At 37.4% G+C, this 15853-nt stretch overlaps 1 protein-coding gene and 1 long non-coding RNA gene across 2 annotated transcripts; one reads left to right on the forward strand and one right to left on the reverse strand.

Moving 5' to 3' along the window:
- Positions 1-4968: 4968 nt before the first annotated feature.
- On the forward strand, positions 4969-5978 carry LOC130512002 (ethylene-responsive transcription factor ERF012-like). The gene has a single exon (XM_057010047.1). The coding sequence runs from the start codon at positions 5116-5118 to the stop codon at positions 5797-5799; it is 684 nt and encodes a 227-aa protein (XP_056866027.1). The 5' UTR covers positions 4969-5115; the 3' UTR covers positions 5800-5978.
- Positions 5979-15247: 9269 nt separating this feature from the next.
- On the reverse strand, positions 15248-15853 carry LOC130495608 (uncharacterized). Its single transcript, XR_008934791.1, has 2 exons — positions 15758-15853; positions 15248-15663 (listed from the first exon to the last, which is right to left on the reverse strand). It is a non-coding gene; the product is annotated as an uncharacterized LOC130495608 (long non-coding RNA).

Consider the following 15853-nt stretch of genomic DNA (forward strand, 5'->3'; position numbering starts at 1 on the left):
AAATATTATTTGATTAGTTACACTTAACCCCATAAAGATATAAATTATTTAAGATTATGAAAACTACTTATATTTTGAAACAAATAGATTTTGCTTAAACTACTTACAATAAAAAATAGAGGGAGTATTGAGTTAGTTAATTCATAAAATAAAATTTCATAGACAGCAAAAAAAAATTACAACTGCCACTAAATGCATCAGCCATTTTCTTCGCCAAATAAATTGTTTTTTTTTACTTTTAAGGCATGACATTTAAATTTTTTAATATATTTGTTTTTTCAAACTGCAAAACATGAAGGACTTAAAATATTTCTTAAGATAAGAACTCAGTTTTTTTTACTGATAAAGTTAAGCACAAATTTTACATTTGACTATAATCTGGCACTGCCTACTGATTGATACCCATTTGAAGTTATAACAAACTAGTGACTACTTTATTCGGCCCATAAAATTCCTAAACGGGCTCGAAATGCCTTCTCAAATATCATTTTTCAACGATCTTTGTAAAGCCTTTTTATATACGAAAAGAGAAGATATCATTCTTTTTTTTCCTAGAGAGAACAAATATGTATGAGCTGAGTCTTCTTTTTTATATATACCAAATGACAATCAATATGTATAGAGTATATCATATTTCATGTCCCCACCTCAATTTCAACTTTATCAAAACCGACTAAATCATAGATTTGGATATACGAAAAAAAAAAGATTTGGTGGTTGAAACTAGTTCCCTGGATCCATTATACATGGCTGAACCTTCAACGTACATGGTACATTGGCACATATTTAATGGAAAGAAAAATAAAAGTAGATTTATTTTATAAAAATGTTTCGTCTTCCTCGAATCCTAGCCATGCTGTAACATACTAATCCTCCACAAATAATTAATGTAAAACTTATTGAGGTCGAGATTGTGATGTAGTGATCTCGTCAAGTCCTTGTTGGAGAGTAGGTACGGAAGCAGTACGGTGCCAGTTAATTCATGGGGTCATCAAGATAACACTTGTTTTCCGAAAGACTCAACTCAAACAGTATTGTTTTCACATATTCATAAATTGTATTATTGACAAGTTTCTAGATTCTTGTTTAATTCTGAAATTTCACTGGAATAGATGTCAGAGGGATAGATGTTACAACTCAAAAGTGAAACTGAAAGAAGCCAAACGATCCAGATGCTTCTTTTCTCTTCATGCAAACGCATATTGTTTGCTGGAAAGCTGACAAAATACGCCCATATTCTCTCATACGCTCTGACATTTGCTGAGTTTTGCGTAAGACCAAAGTGTGAAATCTCAAGACGAAGACAACAAAGTACTATCCCATGATTAGTCGTAAGCTTCATGAGAAAGTCAAGGCTAACATGTCATCTATCATCTTTTCTTACATACGATCATGTGCAATATCTTTGCGTGTCTTAAAGCTATATATACTTTATTACTTTCCCCTTTTTCAAGTTGTTGTTGTTGAATCTTTAGCATATATACATATACATATATATGTTCGCATGAATTTTGATGGTAAGGATCATGGATGGATAGAAGAAAAACATGATCGAGATTTAGTTGGAAACATAGATAAAATGCTAAACCAGTTTGAAAATCTTCCAAACAGAACGAGTTAAATCTATTTCTTAAAAAAAAAAGCAGACAAATTTCTATATACTGCTTTTTAAAATAACACAAATCGTCGAGAAAACAAAATACTATACTACTCCCTCTGTTTCATTATAAGTGTTGTTTTAGACTTGTGCACACAGATTAAGAAAGCATTTAATTTTGCATATTTTCAATATAAAAATACCATTACCGATACAATTCAACCAATAAAAAAATAGAATGGATAATAAAGTTAATAAATTTTGCATTGAAACTCTAAAACGACACTTATTTTGCAACGAAAAAAATTCTCTAAAACGACACTTAATATGAAACAGAGATATTACGTTAGAGTATGAATTTAAAAAAAGAAGAAGAAGAGATGATTAATTTTGGTTAAAAGATGATTACGAGTGAGTGTGACGAGAGAAAACGCGGTTTGGGTTTGGGTAGCAACTAAAAAGAGACAGAGTGAGAACAGCTGTAATTTGAAGTCACTCTCTTATCAATTCAGGCATCATCACCACCTTCTCTCACACTCTTCTGACTTCACTCTTCACTATTTTTGGTGCCTTCTTTTCATTTCTCTACCATATGTTGTGATATTTATTTTCATAAGATCCACTACTATTTTTATGTGTCTACTGATATGAACAAACGCAATATCACTCTTGCTAGTTAATACTATTTGTTAATGTTTTTATATTAGCAAAACCTTAATTTGTAGTATGTATTATTATGATTTATATATTACAAATGGGTTATAAATATATCAAACGTACGATGTCTCTATATTGTTAACGCGTAAGTTACTTACAAGTCACAAAGTCACAAGCCAAGATAATAATGCTAAATTCAATACCAAGTTGCAAGCAGACGTCAATCTAATAAAGACAATCAAGGTAAATCAATAATAATCATATGAAACTCTTACAAGGAATAACATTATGTGCACGTACCGTCAATTATTTTGTTTCAAAATTACATGATACGATGAATTAGAGAGTATACCTAAAGATTAAACTAAACCCACTAGTTTAATCGGCAAAGAATAAAACATAGTCCAATAACTAACCATAATGGAGTCTCTTTCTTGGAAAGATCATATACGACTTAACGCGTTAAAACATAGCTGTAATTTGTAAGCTCCTGACACTGACGATAGCTACGTATATAATATAGTCAATATAGAGGAAAATTGATATTTCAATAGTATAAGATTATTGTATATAGAATATCCCCTCGTTTTGCTCATCAAGTGGCTTCCGTACAGCTAGCTGCTATTATATACGCTTACTAATCAACTATACAAACTGTAAAATAACATATAGGAGAAGAATTTAATAGTGAAAATATGAAATATTTTGTTACTCATATGGTAGAATAACAAAATGTTTTTTTTTGTCAGCACAAAATGATTTAATATAAACTTATGGTTTTCACTAAACCTACGAATTCAATAAATGAAAAAAGTTCACGTAATGCAATTTAACCGATTGGTATCTTTATATATCTTTCTTCTAAATTCCAAGATTCTTAGTTATTATATTTTACATCGACATTCAAATTTTAATGAGAAGACTAGAGTTTTGATCCGCACGTCCATGCGGGTTTTGATTTTTTTTATTTAAAAAAACTAATATTTATTTTTCATAATTAATATCATATAATATCCTATTTTAAATGTATCACTATATTCCTAAATATATATTGGTTATTTAAATATTTTAGGTTTTTATATATCATAATCGAATCCGAACCAAAACGGATAATATAATTACTTTTTGTTATTTGATTTTAGGTCATTTTAATTTAGATATAAAATATCTGAACCAAATCGGATAATATAGTTATTTTTGGTACATATATTTGAAATTTTAGATACATTAGTTATTTGGATATTTTTAAGTTTCAGTACATCAGAATCGAACCCTCGGGTCAGAAGGATTCGATTCAAAACTCATGTGGTACACATATTTGTCAACCGTTCCGTTCATACTTTTAAAATATGACTCGTCCGTCTGCAAAAATATATTTTATATAGTTTTTTATGGACCAAAATAACACTCGAGCGGATGTTATTCTTTCATAAAAAATTAATAATATATATATATATATATATTTAATATTATATATAAAATTTACCATATTACATATTGTTTTATATGACATGTCCACACATGACATTCTTATTGTTTGTATTTAATATATTTAATTCCTTTAGTTGTTTGTTTATATGAATCTATTTGTATATTGTAAAAATTTGGAATATAAATCAAAAACATTATATAAGAAATATATATATATATATATATATAATATTTTTTATTATGTGTTATAATGGTGAAGCTCTTATTTTATTTTTCATATAATTTCACTATTATAAATCTGTTGGTGGAAGAATGATTATTAACTTCTAAAATACATTAATTAAATTCCTAATTACAGTAAATAAATTCCTAACTACAGTATCTATTTAGTATCCGATTTTATGATTTATTTTGAAAGTTAACCATCAAGGTTTAATGTTTGTTTTGAAGGTTAAGGATTAGAATTTAGGGTTTTTCAATTTTTTGGGTTTGTTAGTAAAGATTATGGTATTTTCATATAGTTTAGAATATCAAATCAATTGGTTTATAATAACATATCCTGATAAATAATTGGTGTACGTATTGCTTGATAAGATTATGTAATTTTTATGGTTTGATTTTCAAGGTTTAGTATTCACGATGTACTTTGTAATCATATTATAAAATAATTTATGCAAACTCTCTTTTTTTGAACACATCGTATGGAAACTCTAAATTAATAAAATAAGGTATATGAAAGCACTTATGATAGCTATTGTAAATAAGGAAAATAGCATATCCAGGTTGTTTATTTGCCTCGAAATTTGGAAGTTTAGGTGCCGGTTAAGGCGAGTAAAATTTTGTAAATGGAATGGTTTAATAATGTTTTAAAATTATTGTGTTTAAGTTAGTGGCATTAGATTGTAATTGTTGAGGAAAACTCAGGGTTAAAATTTATTTGTACTCTAGTTTAGATGCAAAAATACTAGCAAAAGGTTGAAAGAAGGCCATGTTCGTGTTCATTTGTTCGACCACTTGAGCGAAGCCTTAACATGCATCCAAATTCCAATTAATAATTAGATTCGAAAGAATATTTATTTCTGTTTTAAATGAGAAAGGAAGAAAATTGCATTAATGATAATTGCCATTTTGCTATTCTAAAAAACACCTGTCATGCACCAAAATGTCATATTCATACACAATAAACCAATACTATATTACATTTGACCCTATTTTAGATTTATGTCGATAAAATAATATTTCATCCCTTCCTCTCCCATACCCCATCTATTTCAATCTTCCTCTCTATATAGTCTCCCCACCTCACATTAACACCCAACTCATCCAAGACTATCTATCCATCACAAAACAACACAAACTCAAGAACAACATCTTCATCACTTGATCATTACCACATTTCCCAGTCAATTTACACAGCAACATTACGTACCATGGTGAAACAAGAACCCAAGACTCAAACCAGTAGCAAGAAAGAAAATTCTCTGTCTTCACCATCTCATTCTTCTTCATCATCTTCAACTTCCCTTAAGATCAAGAACAAGAAGAACAAGATTAAAAAGTACAAAGGAGTGAGGATGAGAACTTGGGGATCATGGGTTTCTGAGATCAGGGCACCAAATCAAAAGACAAGGATTTGGTTAGGCTCTTACTCAACAGCTGAGGCAGCAGCTAGGGCTTACGATGTTGCACTATTGTGTCTTAAAGGCCCTAGAGCCAATCTCAACTTCCCTGCATCTTCTTATTCTCTTTCTCAGCATCTTCTTGATGAAAAGACCCTTTTGTCCCCTAAATCCATCCAAAGAGTCGCCGCTCAAGCTGCTAACAGCTCATTTGACCTTTTATCCCCTTCTTCCTCAACTTCTTCTTCACCGTCGGATCAAGAACAGCATCACGATGATAATGATGATGATGGGATGCAATCTTTGATAGGGTCTTTCATGGATAACCATGTGTCTTTGATGGATCCATCATCGTCATGGTATGGTGATGAACATAATGGGATATTCTCCTTCGATGATGTAGCTCCGTTCAATTACTCTCCTCAGTTGAACTCGATGATGGTCGAGGAGTACTATTACGAAGATGCTTATATTCCTCTTTGGAATTTCAGTTAATCCGACGGTCTAGAATACATACTTTATATATTTGTATCATTTTAAAAATTCTTTTAATATGTTTATTAATTTACCTTGTCGTAGTATTTTTTTCCAAGTTTTTTGTTGCTTGGAGAGAATTAGCGACGGGTATAACTGACTGTAATATTATTCAAGGTTTTATATAATGTATTGGGACCTATGAAGTTTTTAATACGCTGGGACTTAATTACGAGTTTGAAAGATCACATGAACAAGTGGCCCTTTTTATCACTTCTTTCAAATCGATTTTATCAAGAAGTATAGTTTGTTGTACTGAAAACATATACTTTGCAGTATGTTTATGAAAGATATCTGATGTTTAATACTAGATCTGATTATTTCACTTTTCAAAGGATTCACGTGTACATATATCATATGTGCCAAGTAGCTAACAAAATGTAATGATTTTGCAATCCAGCACATTACCTTTGCTTTGAATTTCTTATTTTGGTAAGTGGTAAACGCAATGATGTATAGAATGAAACATCATTGTTTACAAGACATGGTTGGTAATGGTAAAATTCTTTAGAATATAAGATAACAACTATACACAATTAGTTGCTATAGTTAGATGTGAGCAATTTTTCCGATCTATCTTCCTAATTAATTTATTAGTTGTTTAATTAAACACTAGTATGCATAGTACTATATTCAGAGGCATCATACTGCTTCATGTGCCGTGGAGAAGTTTGGTATGGCTAATAATGCATACATTGCTTGGGGACAAAGTTCATATCTTTGAAACTTGAACTACTGTATACTGTATACATATATATTATTGTTATTAATAATTTGTCTCGTTTCGTTTTCCTCTTTCATGGTGGTACAAGTACAGTAGAACTGCAGTTAAGAGATAAGACAAACATAGTTCTTTATATGATTCACTATATATCATCAGTTCATCACTGCTTCAAACTGATTTTAAATGTTTCAGTCTTTCAGAGAAAGTTTGATTAATTTAAATCATAAATTGAACTGAACTCAATAGTAAATTTTATTGTCTTAATTATTGTCATTTTGGTTTCACCAAAAAGATGATACAAGCTTGTTCCAAAAAAAAAAAAAATCCATCGATCACAAGTTATTAGATCGACAACGAATTGTGATCTTTGTCAAATTGAGATTTGAGTTTTAGTTTATGTAAACGTATAAAAAGAATAGGACAAATAGATTATGCTTCTGTGAGATGCACGCGCTGAAGATTTTTCTCTCAGACACGAAAACCAAAGCAAGCTTTGCGATTCAAATCTGAGCGGATCTCACGGTGCTCCGACGCTTCCTCGCCGTAACCTACCCAACAAAACCTGCTACTCTCCGCCAGATATGTTGTGTGAATCTGGTCAATCCCTCCCCTCTTAAGCAGTGGCTCCTGAGGATGATGGTTTCGAACTCCAGCCAACAATTTGAAACAGATCTGAGCGCTACTGTGGAGATGAGCTACAAAAGTGAAAATAGTCTCCCTTGTTACTAAGGATCTGAGAAGAAATCATCTACATCTCTCTCTTTAGCTACTTTACCTCGTCAGTGAGGATTCAAGATTCAACTGGAAGATTCGACAGTCAAAATGTCTCACCGTTACACAAGATCGGAAAAAGGAAAATGGGTCGCGAACTCCACTCGTTCAACCCAGAAGATAGCTCCGACTACCCGAAGAACCCCCATCCAGCTCCCGGCTAGCAACAACGCGGAACTTATAGAAGACAACAAGCTCACTCTCTTAGGTCGAGTCACTAACCCTACTGTCCAGAAGCCGCAATGGGTGCTAGATTGGCTTATTCAATACTGGAATCTGGACTCTGCGGTCACTGGGAGAACCCTAGGTCCCGACCTCTTCCAAGTAAAGTTTGAAACAGAGGAAGCGCTCCAGTCGGTGATGCGAAGAGCCCCTTTCCACTACAAACGCTGGATGCTAATCCTGCAAAGATGGGAACCGATTATCTCAACGGCTTTTCCCAAGCGTACTCCTTTCTGGATCAAAATCCATGGCCTACCATTACACTTTTGGACTATTGAATCTCTCCAGGCCATAGCAAAGGGACTGGGTCCAAGACTTGATGAAGATGTACCTCAGGGTAAAATCCGTATCGACGTTGATTGTCTAAGTAACCTGGAAATGCAACTTCCAGTGGAGCTCCCGTCGGGAGATGTGCTCATGGTGGACTTAGAGTACGAAAAATTGGAGAAACATTGCTTCTACTGTTATTCCCTCTTCCATGAGGAGGAGTCCTGTCCTGCAAAACCGACAGCTACGAAAACCACAGCTAGAGCTCCCGGTATCAGCCAGCAGAACACTTTGCGAAGTTTAGAGGAACACAGAAGACGCCATGATCAGCGTAGAGCCCCCTCTCATCAAGTAAGGACGGCAGACTCCCGATCCCAGGGGAACCAAGTGGTCTCTCAACGCTCTACCACCTCTCGTTCCGTCCCTGATGACAGACGCTCCCAGTCTGACCAGTCTAGATACAACAACACAACACAAAGGAGGCCAGAGAGAGGAGTTGACAGGTATCACAACTACCACTACCAGAGATCCCCCCCAGATACAAGAAGGTCTCACCGATCCCCCCTTAGACACGCTAAAGATCACTCCTCGGGTTCTAGATCTTTCCACACTCAATCTTCCAGAACACCACCACCACAACCAGCTAGAGAACCTATGAACCTACCGGGTATTCCGGAACGGGGCGAATTGAGTAGTCACTCTTTTGAGAGGAGATCAGCGCTAGAGAGAATTGAGTGCCCGAATCAGGAGCCCCAAAGATCAGGAGGTCTCTCTAACTCTCTCTTAGCAAGACTACAAGATGTTGAAGTCACGTATGATCAAGATGATCTTCGGGTGAAGCTGAATGAAGGAGGATCAGGAAGCAAAGCAAATAATTCTACACCAGGTTCTCAGCCTGGTTCGGGACAAAGGGCTCCTGCAATACTCCGCTTAGGACCGGCAGGGGATGGTGAACCCAGCAAGCAACCTCAGGCCTCTGCGAGTAAAAAGTCTGTGGCAAAGAAAACTCCAGCCAAGAGGAAAGCTGCCGTAAAGCCAACGACTATGGCAAAAAAGATCCCAAAGCCAAGAATTGTGAGAAGCCCAAGGCAGAGTACCCGCCTCTCGAGACAAGTACCAGCAAGATCTTCCAACCCACCACGCAAGAAGCTATGTATGGACAAATCTAGAAGTGAAGACTTACCTGGTTCTCAGGCTCATACTACACCGCCGGTGGTGCTAATACCTCCAATGAAAAAGGGTCAAGCGGATTTTCGGGGTCCGCGAAACCCGATTCCTTAGCTCTAGTATGTTGGAACTGTCAAGGTTTGGGTGGTGACCTGACAGTTCCAAGACTCCGGGAGATGAAAAGAACTATATCCCCGGATATACTATTCCTCAGTGAAACGAAAAATCAGGATGATTTTGTCTTAACGGAACTTCAACCACTGGGGTATGAGAACCACTTTACTATCCCACCAGTAGGCCTTAGCGGAGGTCTTGCACTCTTCTGGAAAACGGATGTCTCCCTGGAGATACTAGCGTCATCAGCTCACTTCATTGACACCAAGATTAAGGTAAAATCCCATAAATTCCATATTACCTTTATCTATGGGATGCCCCAACAAGAAGATAGAGCATCGTTTTGGGAAAGCATATCTAGGATAGGAGAGAATAGGGAAACTGCCTGGTTGCTTTCAGGAGATTTCAACGATATCTTGGAGAATAATGAGAAGGTTGGAGGCCCGGAGAGATGTGAAGGATCTTTCATACCTTTCCGGAGTTTTGTGTCTACTAATGGATTATGGGATGTTAAGCACACTGGAAATTCCCTTTCGTGGAGAGGCCAAAGATGCACACATTACATTCGGTCTCGACTGGATCGCTCCCTAGCAAACTGTGCCTGGATTGATATGTTCCCCGCTGGTCGCTGCAATTACCTCCGTTTTGAGGGATCAGACCATAGGCCAATTGTCACTTATCTGGATACATCAAAGGTGAAGAGAAAGCGCCTTTTCCGCTATGACAGGAGCATCAACATGGACCCTGAGGCACGGAAGGTTATTGAAGAAGCATGGAAGAAAGCAGAACCGGAGCAAGTTGAGACAAAGATCAAGAGATGCAGAAATGAGCTGATCAAATGGGCAAAGGCAAAGAAGGAGAACAGTGCAAAAAAGATCAAGGAGCTCCAGGTCAAGTTGGAAGAGAACCTGTCAGCTGCTGCTCCTTGCCTTGAAGTGATACAAGCGCTCTCCCTGGCCCTCCTCAAAGCCTACAAAGCTGAAGAACTCTTTTGGAGACAGAGGAGCCGCATTATGTGGTTGCAAGGAGGTGACCAAAACAGTGCATACTTCCATGCTGTTACGAAGGGTCGCAGAGCTTTCAACCGCCTCACGACTATTGAGGATGAATCGGGTACACCATTTCATGAGGAGCATGAAATAGGCAAAGTTTTTGTGGAATACTTCTCCAAATTATTCACTTCAAATGGAGCTCAAGACTTAAGCGCGGTGGAGGAAGCAATTACTGTGAAAATAACCCCAGAAACCAACCAAGCTCTGATAGCGCTCCCATCAGATGCTGAGATCCTCTATGCAGTCAGAAACATCCACTCAGACAAGGCGCCAGGCCCTGATGGATTCTCAGCGGGATTTTACCACTCATTTTGGGATGTGATAGGAGGAGATATTTGCCGGGAAGTCCGGAGCTTTTTTGAGACAGGAAATATGGATAAAAGAATCAATGAAACACATATCTGTCTCCTTCCAAAGATACCAGGACCGAAGAGTCCCTCGGAGTTCCGTCCAATAGCACTCTGCAATGTGAGATACAAAATCATTGCAAAAATCATCACTCTCCGACTTCAAAAGTTCCTGAATGCTATTGTCTCTGAGTACCAGTCAGCTTTCATTCCGGGGCGTGCTATCACTGATAATATACTGATCACTCATGAGACATTGCACTACCTAAAAGTCTCAGAAGCAGTAAAGCGATGCTCAATGGTGGTGAAGACAGACATGAGCAAAGCTTATGACCGCATTGAGTGGTCATTCTTGGAGAAGGTGCTGCAACACTTTGGTTTTGACTCAATCTGGATCAACTGGGTTATGGAATGTGTCACATCTGTAACCTACTCGTATCTGATCAATGGAGCACCTCATGGCAATGTCTCCCCGCATAGAGGACTCAGGCAAGGAGATCCCCTCTCCCCCTACCTGTTTATCCTTTGTACAGAGGTGCTTACGGGTCTCTGCATCAACGAGCAGCAAAAAGGGCGCTTTAAGGGGCTGAGAGTGGCGCGGAAAAGCCCTCTAATAAACCACCTTTTGTTTGCTGACGATACAGTATTTTTCAGTAACACTAGCTCCAAGAGCTGTACCTCCTTGATGAGGATCCTAAAAAGATATGAAGATTGCTCGGGGCAGTGCATCAACCTAGACAAGTCCACCATTACGTTTTCATCCAGAACCCCGGTGGAAATCATCAACAGAGTCAAAGGTGAAGTGGGCATCACTAAGGATGGAGGAATGGGCAAGTACTTGGGCTTGCCGGAAACATTTGGCCGCAGTAAAAAAGATGTTTTTACAGGTCTAGTGGACAAGATAAGGCAAAGATCCCATTCATGGACAACTAAGTTCCTGTCAGGAGCAGGAAAACATGTCCTCCTGCAATCTGTCCTCTCAGCGCTTCCTAACTATTCTATGTCATGCTTCAAAATCCCCAAGTCACTATGTAAACGGATCCAATCAGTTCTCACCAGGTTCTGGTGGGATAGTGCTCCTGATGTGAGAAAGATGGCTTGGGTCTCATGGGACCGGATGGCAACACCAAAGTGTGTTGGAGGTCTTGGATTCAAGGAACTAGAGATATTCAATGATGCTCTTCTCGCAAAGCTGGGTTGGAGGATTATGAATAATCAGGAAACGCTTCTCTCTCGAGTACTCAAAGGGAAGTACTTCTGGGACTGCCCCTTCTTAGAAAGCACCCCCAAACAGGCGTCTTCACATGGCTGGACTAGCATTATGGCAGGGAAGGTTGTTTTGGAAAAAGGACTGGGCTATGTTGTGGGCGATGGCGCTAGTATCAGTGTATGGTATGATGCCTGGCTCTCTCCGTCAAAGCCACAAACACCAATAGGTCCCCCAACTCTCCAAAACATGCATCTTAGAGTCCAGGACCTACTACTACCGGAGTCGAATGAATGGAATCTGCCTCTGCTCCGACTCCATTTACCTCATTATGAGGAGGTTATCAGACAGTTAATTCCTAGTTCTCTCAAACCACCAGATAGGCTGGTCTGGCTCGGTGAACCCAATGGCTGTTACTCAACAAAATCAGGTTACAAGATGGCAACTGATCACACGCCCATACCTCAGCCCCTAGGCTTTGACTGGATGAAACATGTTTGGAAGTTGGATTCTCCAAGTAAAATACAACACTTTATCTGGCGTGCTCTCAATAATGCTCTCCCGGTTACTGACCTCCTAATTCGAAGGGGAATGGAAGTCGAACCCTCATGCAAAGTTTGTGGTGCTTTAGAAACTATAGAGCATGTCCTCCTGGAATGTCCTTTTGCCCAAAGAGTTTGGGAATTAGCCCCTATGGTCATAACTAACTCCCAAGATTTACCTCCGATATCGCTTCGCCATCTTCTCACCTTGATCCCCAGATTCCTCAATCTTCCCCCGTCGGGTTTAACCTGTTCTCCGCTGTCCCCCTGGATCCTATGGAACCTGTGGACAGCAAGGAACAAACGGATTTTTGAGGCTCAAATCTACACAGCTGAGGAAACCATTTCCAAGGCTATAAGGGATGCAAAAGAATGGGAAGGAGCAAAAAAGAAACCTGTAGCTTTAGTAACCCCAAAGACAAGTCACTTGTGTCAAGATGCCTCGTCGACACCAACCTGTTTGGTGGATGGCGCCTGGAATGCAGTTAATAAATGTGCTGGATTTGGTTGGTTTTTACAGGATAAACAAGCCAAGATGGAGATAAGAGGGTCAGCCAGTCGAAGCTTTGTGGGCTCTGCGCTTGCAGCTGAGGCGTTGGCAGTACGTGAAGCGCTCAAGGAAGCATCAATCATAGGCCTCTCTCAGTTAAAGATTCTATCGGACTCAAGCGTCCTCATCTCTGCCCTGCGATCAGGGACGGTTTTGAATGAGATAGCGGGACTTCTTCATGAAATTAGTCACCTCATTCCTCTCTTCTCAACCTTATCTTTTGATGTAATTTCGAGATCAGCAAACTCTATAACTGATGCTCTTGCAAAAAAGGCCCTGACATCTTTGATTGGGCAAAACCTTGTTTAAACTTATTTGAATGAAGTAAGCTCGTTGACCAAAAAAAAAAATAGGACAAATAGACCATTCAAGCCATATTGTTTTATTACACCTGGATGGTGCCTGTTGTCTAATTACTTGTCGTATCATAGTATTTTGAAGGTTTGCTATCTATAGTGTCAAGTGCAATAACTAATGAGTTTCGAACTCAAGTTTGTATTGATGTTTTCAATTTGCTGCTTGCAAATTTCTAATTTTCTTAACCTCTACGCTCCTAAGAACATGGTTTATAGAAGAAAAAAACTTGGACACTGTTCTTCTTCATACTGTGTGGGTTATAACCAAGGATTTCGATATTATTTTCTGTGTAGAGGAGATGTACTTGGTCTAATCATTATGTATTCCAATCATATTCCATGAATCCAGATTATACGAATACCAAATACATGTATAAATAATAAATTATGTGAGTTAAGTATTATGATATATTATTGATCTTAGCATAACATAAATCTTGAAAGATATTATAGACTATATGATAGAAGGACATGGTTATATGGGAGCCCATACTTAAGAGGATAAAGTATTTTGATAAGACATTCATATGATTCATACCACTTCAAATTGGATATAAATTTGTAGATTGTAGTCTTGTAGAGCATTTATTTGTCAAAGGGACATCTAAAATCCATTACTTGTCATCAAACATTGAAGCCAAGCCACATGACTTGTCTCCTGCTCAACACTCTTTGGTGATATGGGCTGCGGCGTCCATGGCCTTTTAAGGGCCCATTATATTCCCCCTCCCACCTTATTATGAATTTGAACTGTAGGCGTACGCTAACTGAGTTTAGTTAGGGCATACGCTAGCTGAGTTTAGTTAGGGGTTTTTGTAAAAAGCCTTTTATAAACTGGACAGAATTACTAATTGCCAATTCTGAACATAAATATGCAATGATCTACTGGTTTTCCAATTTTAGTGGACTAAGATGCGACACAAGAGGTTCAGTTTTCCAATTCCGCTATATAAAGTGTTTAATAATGTCATCGATAACAAGTAGCAAATAAAAAAAATCAGGATGAGAATTCTTAAGCTCTAGTAGCAATGTGTTAATTATAAATATATAAACAAAAATCAAAAGTTTTTGCGATGGATAATTATGGTGATGCTTAAGATAGAATCAAGCAAAGTTAATATAGTCGACTGGATTAGGTTTTAATTACCTTTTTCTTAATCACTGTTTTCAAAAGGTTGTATTGGTTCATGTCATTTGCTCGACCAAAATTTTCCTACTTCTACTTACCCTGATTCTGAAAATTGGCCGCAGATGACATATTATTATTTACTTGACGTCTTGAATAAGAAAAATTCTTCTTTTGTTATCATATAACAAAGGATTTTTTTTTCTTTGGTCGCTTTCGAGAATCAGTAGCTACCAAACATGCGATGCCAAGCTTAGCAGGCCAAACACTTTCGTATTTAGAAAAGAGACTTTGTAGCAAAGAATTGTTTGCTAGTAAAATTAAGATAGTTTTATATTCATGTATAACTGGATTAAAGTTAGTGGTCATCTGCTTTGTCTTTTACAGAAGCTCGTTGTCCATTTCCTTTTGTTAAAGTCATATCAACTTTTTTTTTTGTAAATCAATATCAACCTTTCTTCCAAAAAAAAATTATGAGTCATATCGTAATTAAGTTCTTCAAAGAGATATTATTATAACAGAAAATTAAACTAAACGCGTAACAGGATCTTAAACCATAATGTCCAACATTAAATCATAAACATATAGTATGTATGTAGTACATATAATCATAAATTCCAAGTCTTTATTACCCAACAATAGAAACGAGTTAAATTTCCTGAATAGGTAAATCACTAGTAAAAAAAAGTGCTACAGCCACGTTTTTTTCGTAGCTATTATCCAATTTTTGTGGCTATATAGAAGAAATGCCACGAAATGCTACGAATCGTACTTATAGGGTCGTAGCAAAAATTGACCGTATCAGAAAACGTAGCAAGTTGCCATGATTTGCTACGGAATTTTCGTGACAGTAATTGTTATGTTTTGCTATGGAATTTTCGTGGGTAATCTAGCTACAATACCAATCGTAGCAAAACGTATCATTCTTAAAAAAAAAATTAAAAAAAAAATTTACTAAACAAAAAATAAAATAATAGTTTTATTAATTTAATTGATAAAATACAAATTATGAATATAGATATATATATTACATTTATATACACACAAATATATACACTGGCTCAACCACCGACTCCAGTCACTCCACCACCGGTTCCGCCACCGGCTTCACCACGGACACCTCCATTGCCTCAGGATACTACGCCAGAAGTGGCAAATCGATTCGTTGCTGGAGCCACAGATGTTACCGATGAAGGGACGCGTCACGCCTCCTCCGCCGTCACGCTTCTGCTGTCTCACCGTAGCTTCTTCTTCTTCAACTTTCAAGCCGGTTCTGCTCATGAGTTACGAGCCACCACCACCTGTCCTCCTCCATCAATCTCCTCTACCTCTTCTACCACTCCGCCGAGAAGCCCTGCAGGTGGCGTCGAGCAAGAAGACCTAAACATATCCAGAAGAAATAAACTGTTATGCCTGTTTCATTGTAACAAAATATAATGTAACGAGTTTAAGTAAAACAGAGCCAAACTATTACAGGTCAAGAAAAGGAATAGACAGAGAAGATATGGAAGTAAGAAGAGAAGAGACTTGGAATCGTGTGAGAGAGAAAGAGACAGAGAAGAAAGATGAG

This window comes from Raphanus sativus, chromosome 1 (assembly GCF_000801105.2).
Source record: "Raphanus sativus cultivar WK10039 chromosome 1, ASM80110v3, whole genome shotgun sequence".
In the NCBI taxonomy this organism is placed as follows: domain Eukaryota; kingdom Viridiplantae; phylum Streptophyta; class Magnoliopsida; order Brassicales; family Brassicaceae; genus Raphanus; species Raphanus sativus.

Coding starts and splice junctions, on each gene's coding strand:
- LOC130512002 (XM_057010047.1), top strand. CDS start 5,116: ATGGTGAAACAAGAACCCAAGACTCAAACCAGTAGCAAGAAAGAAAAT.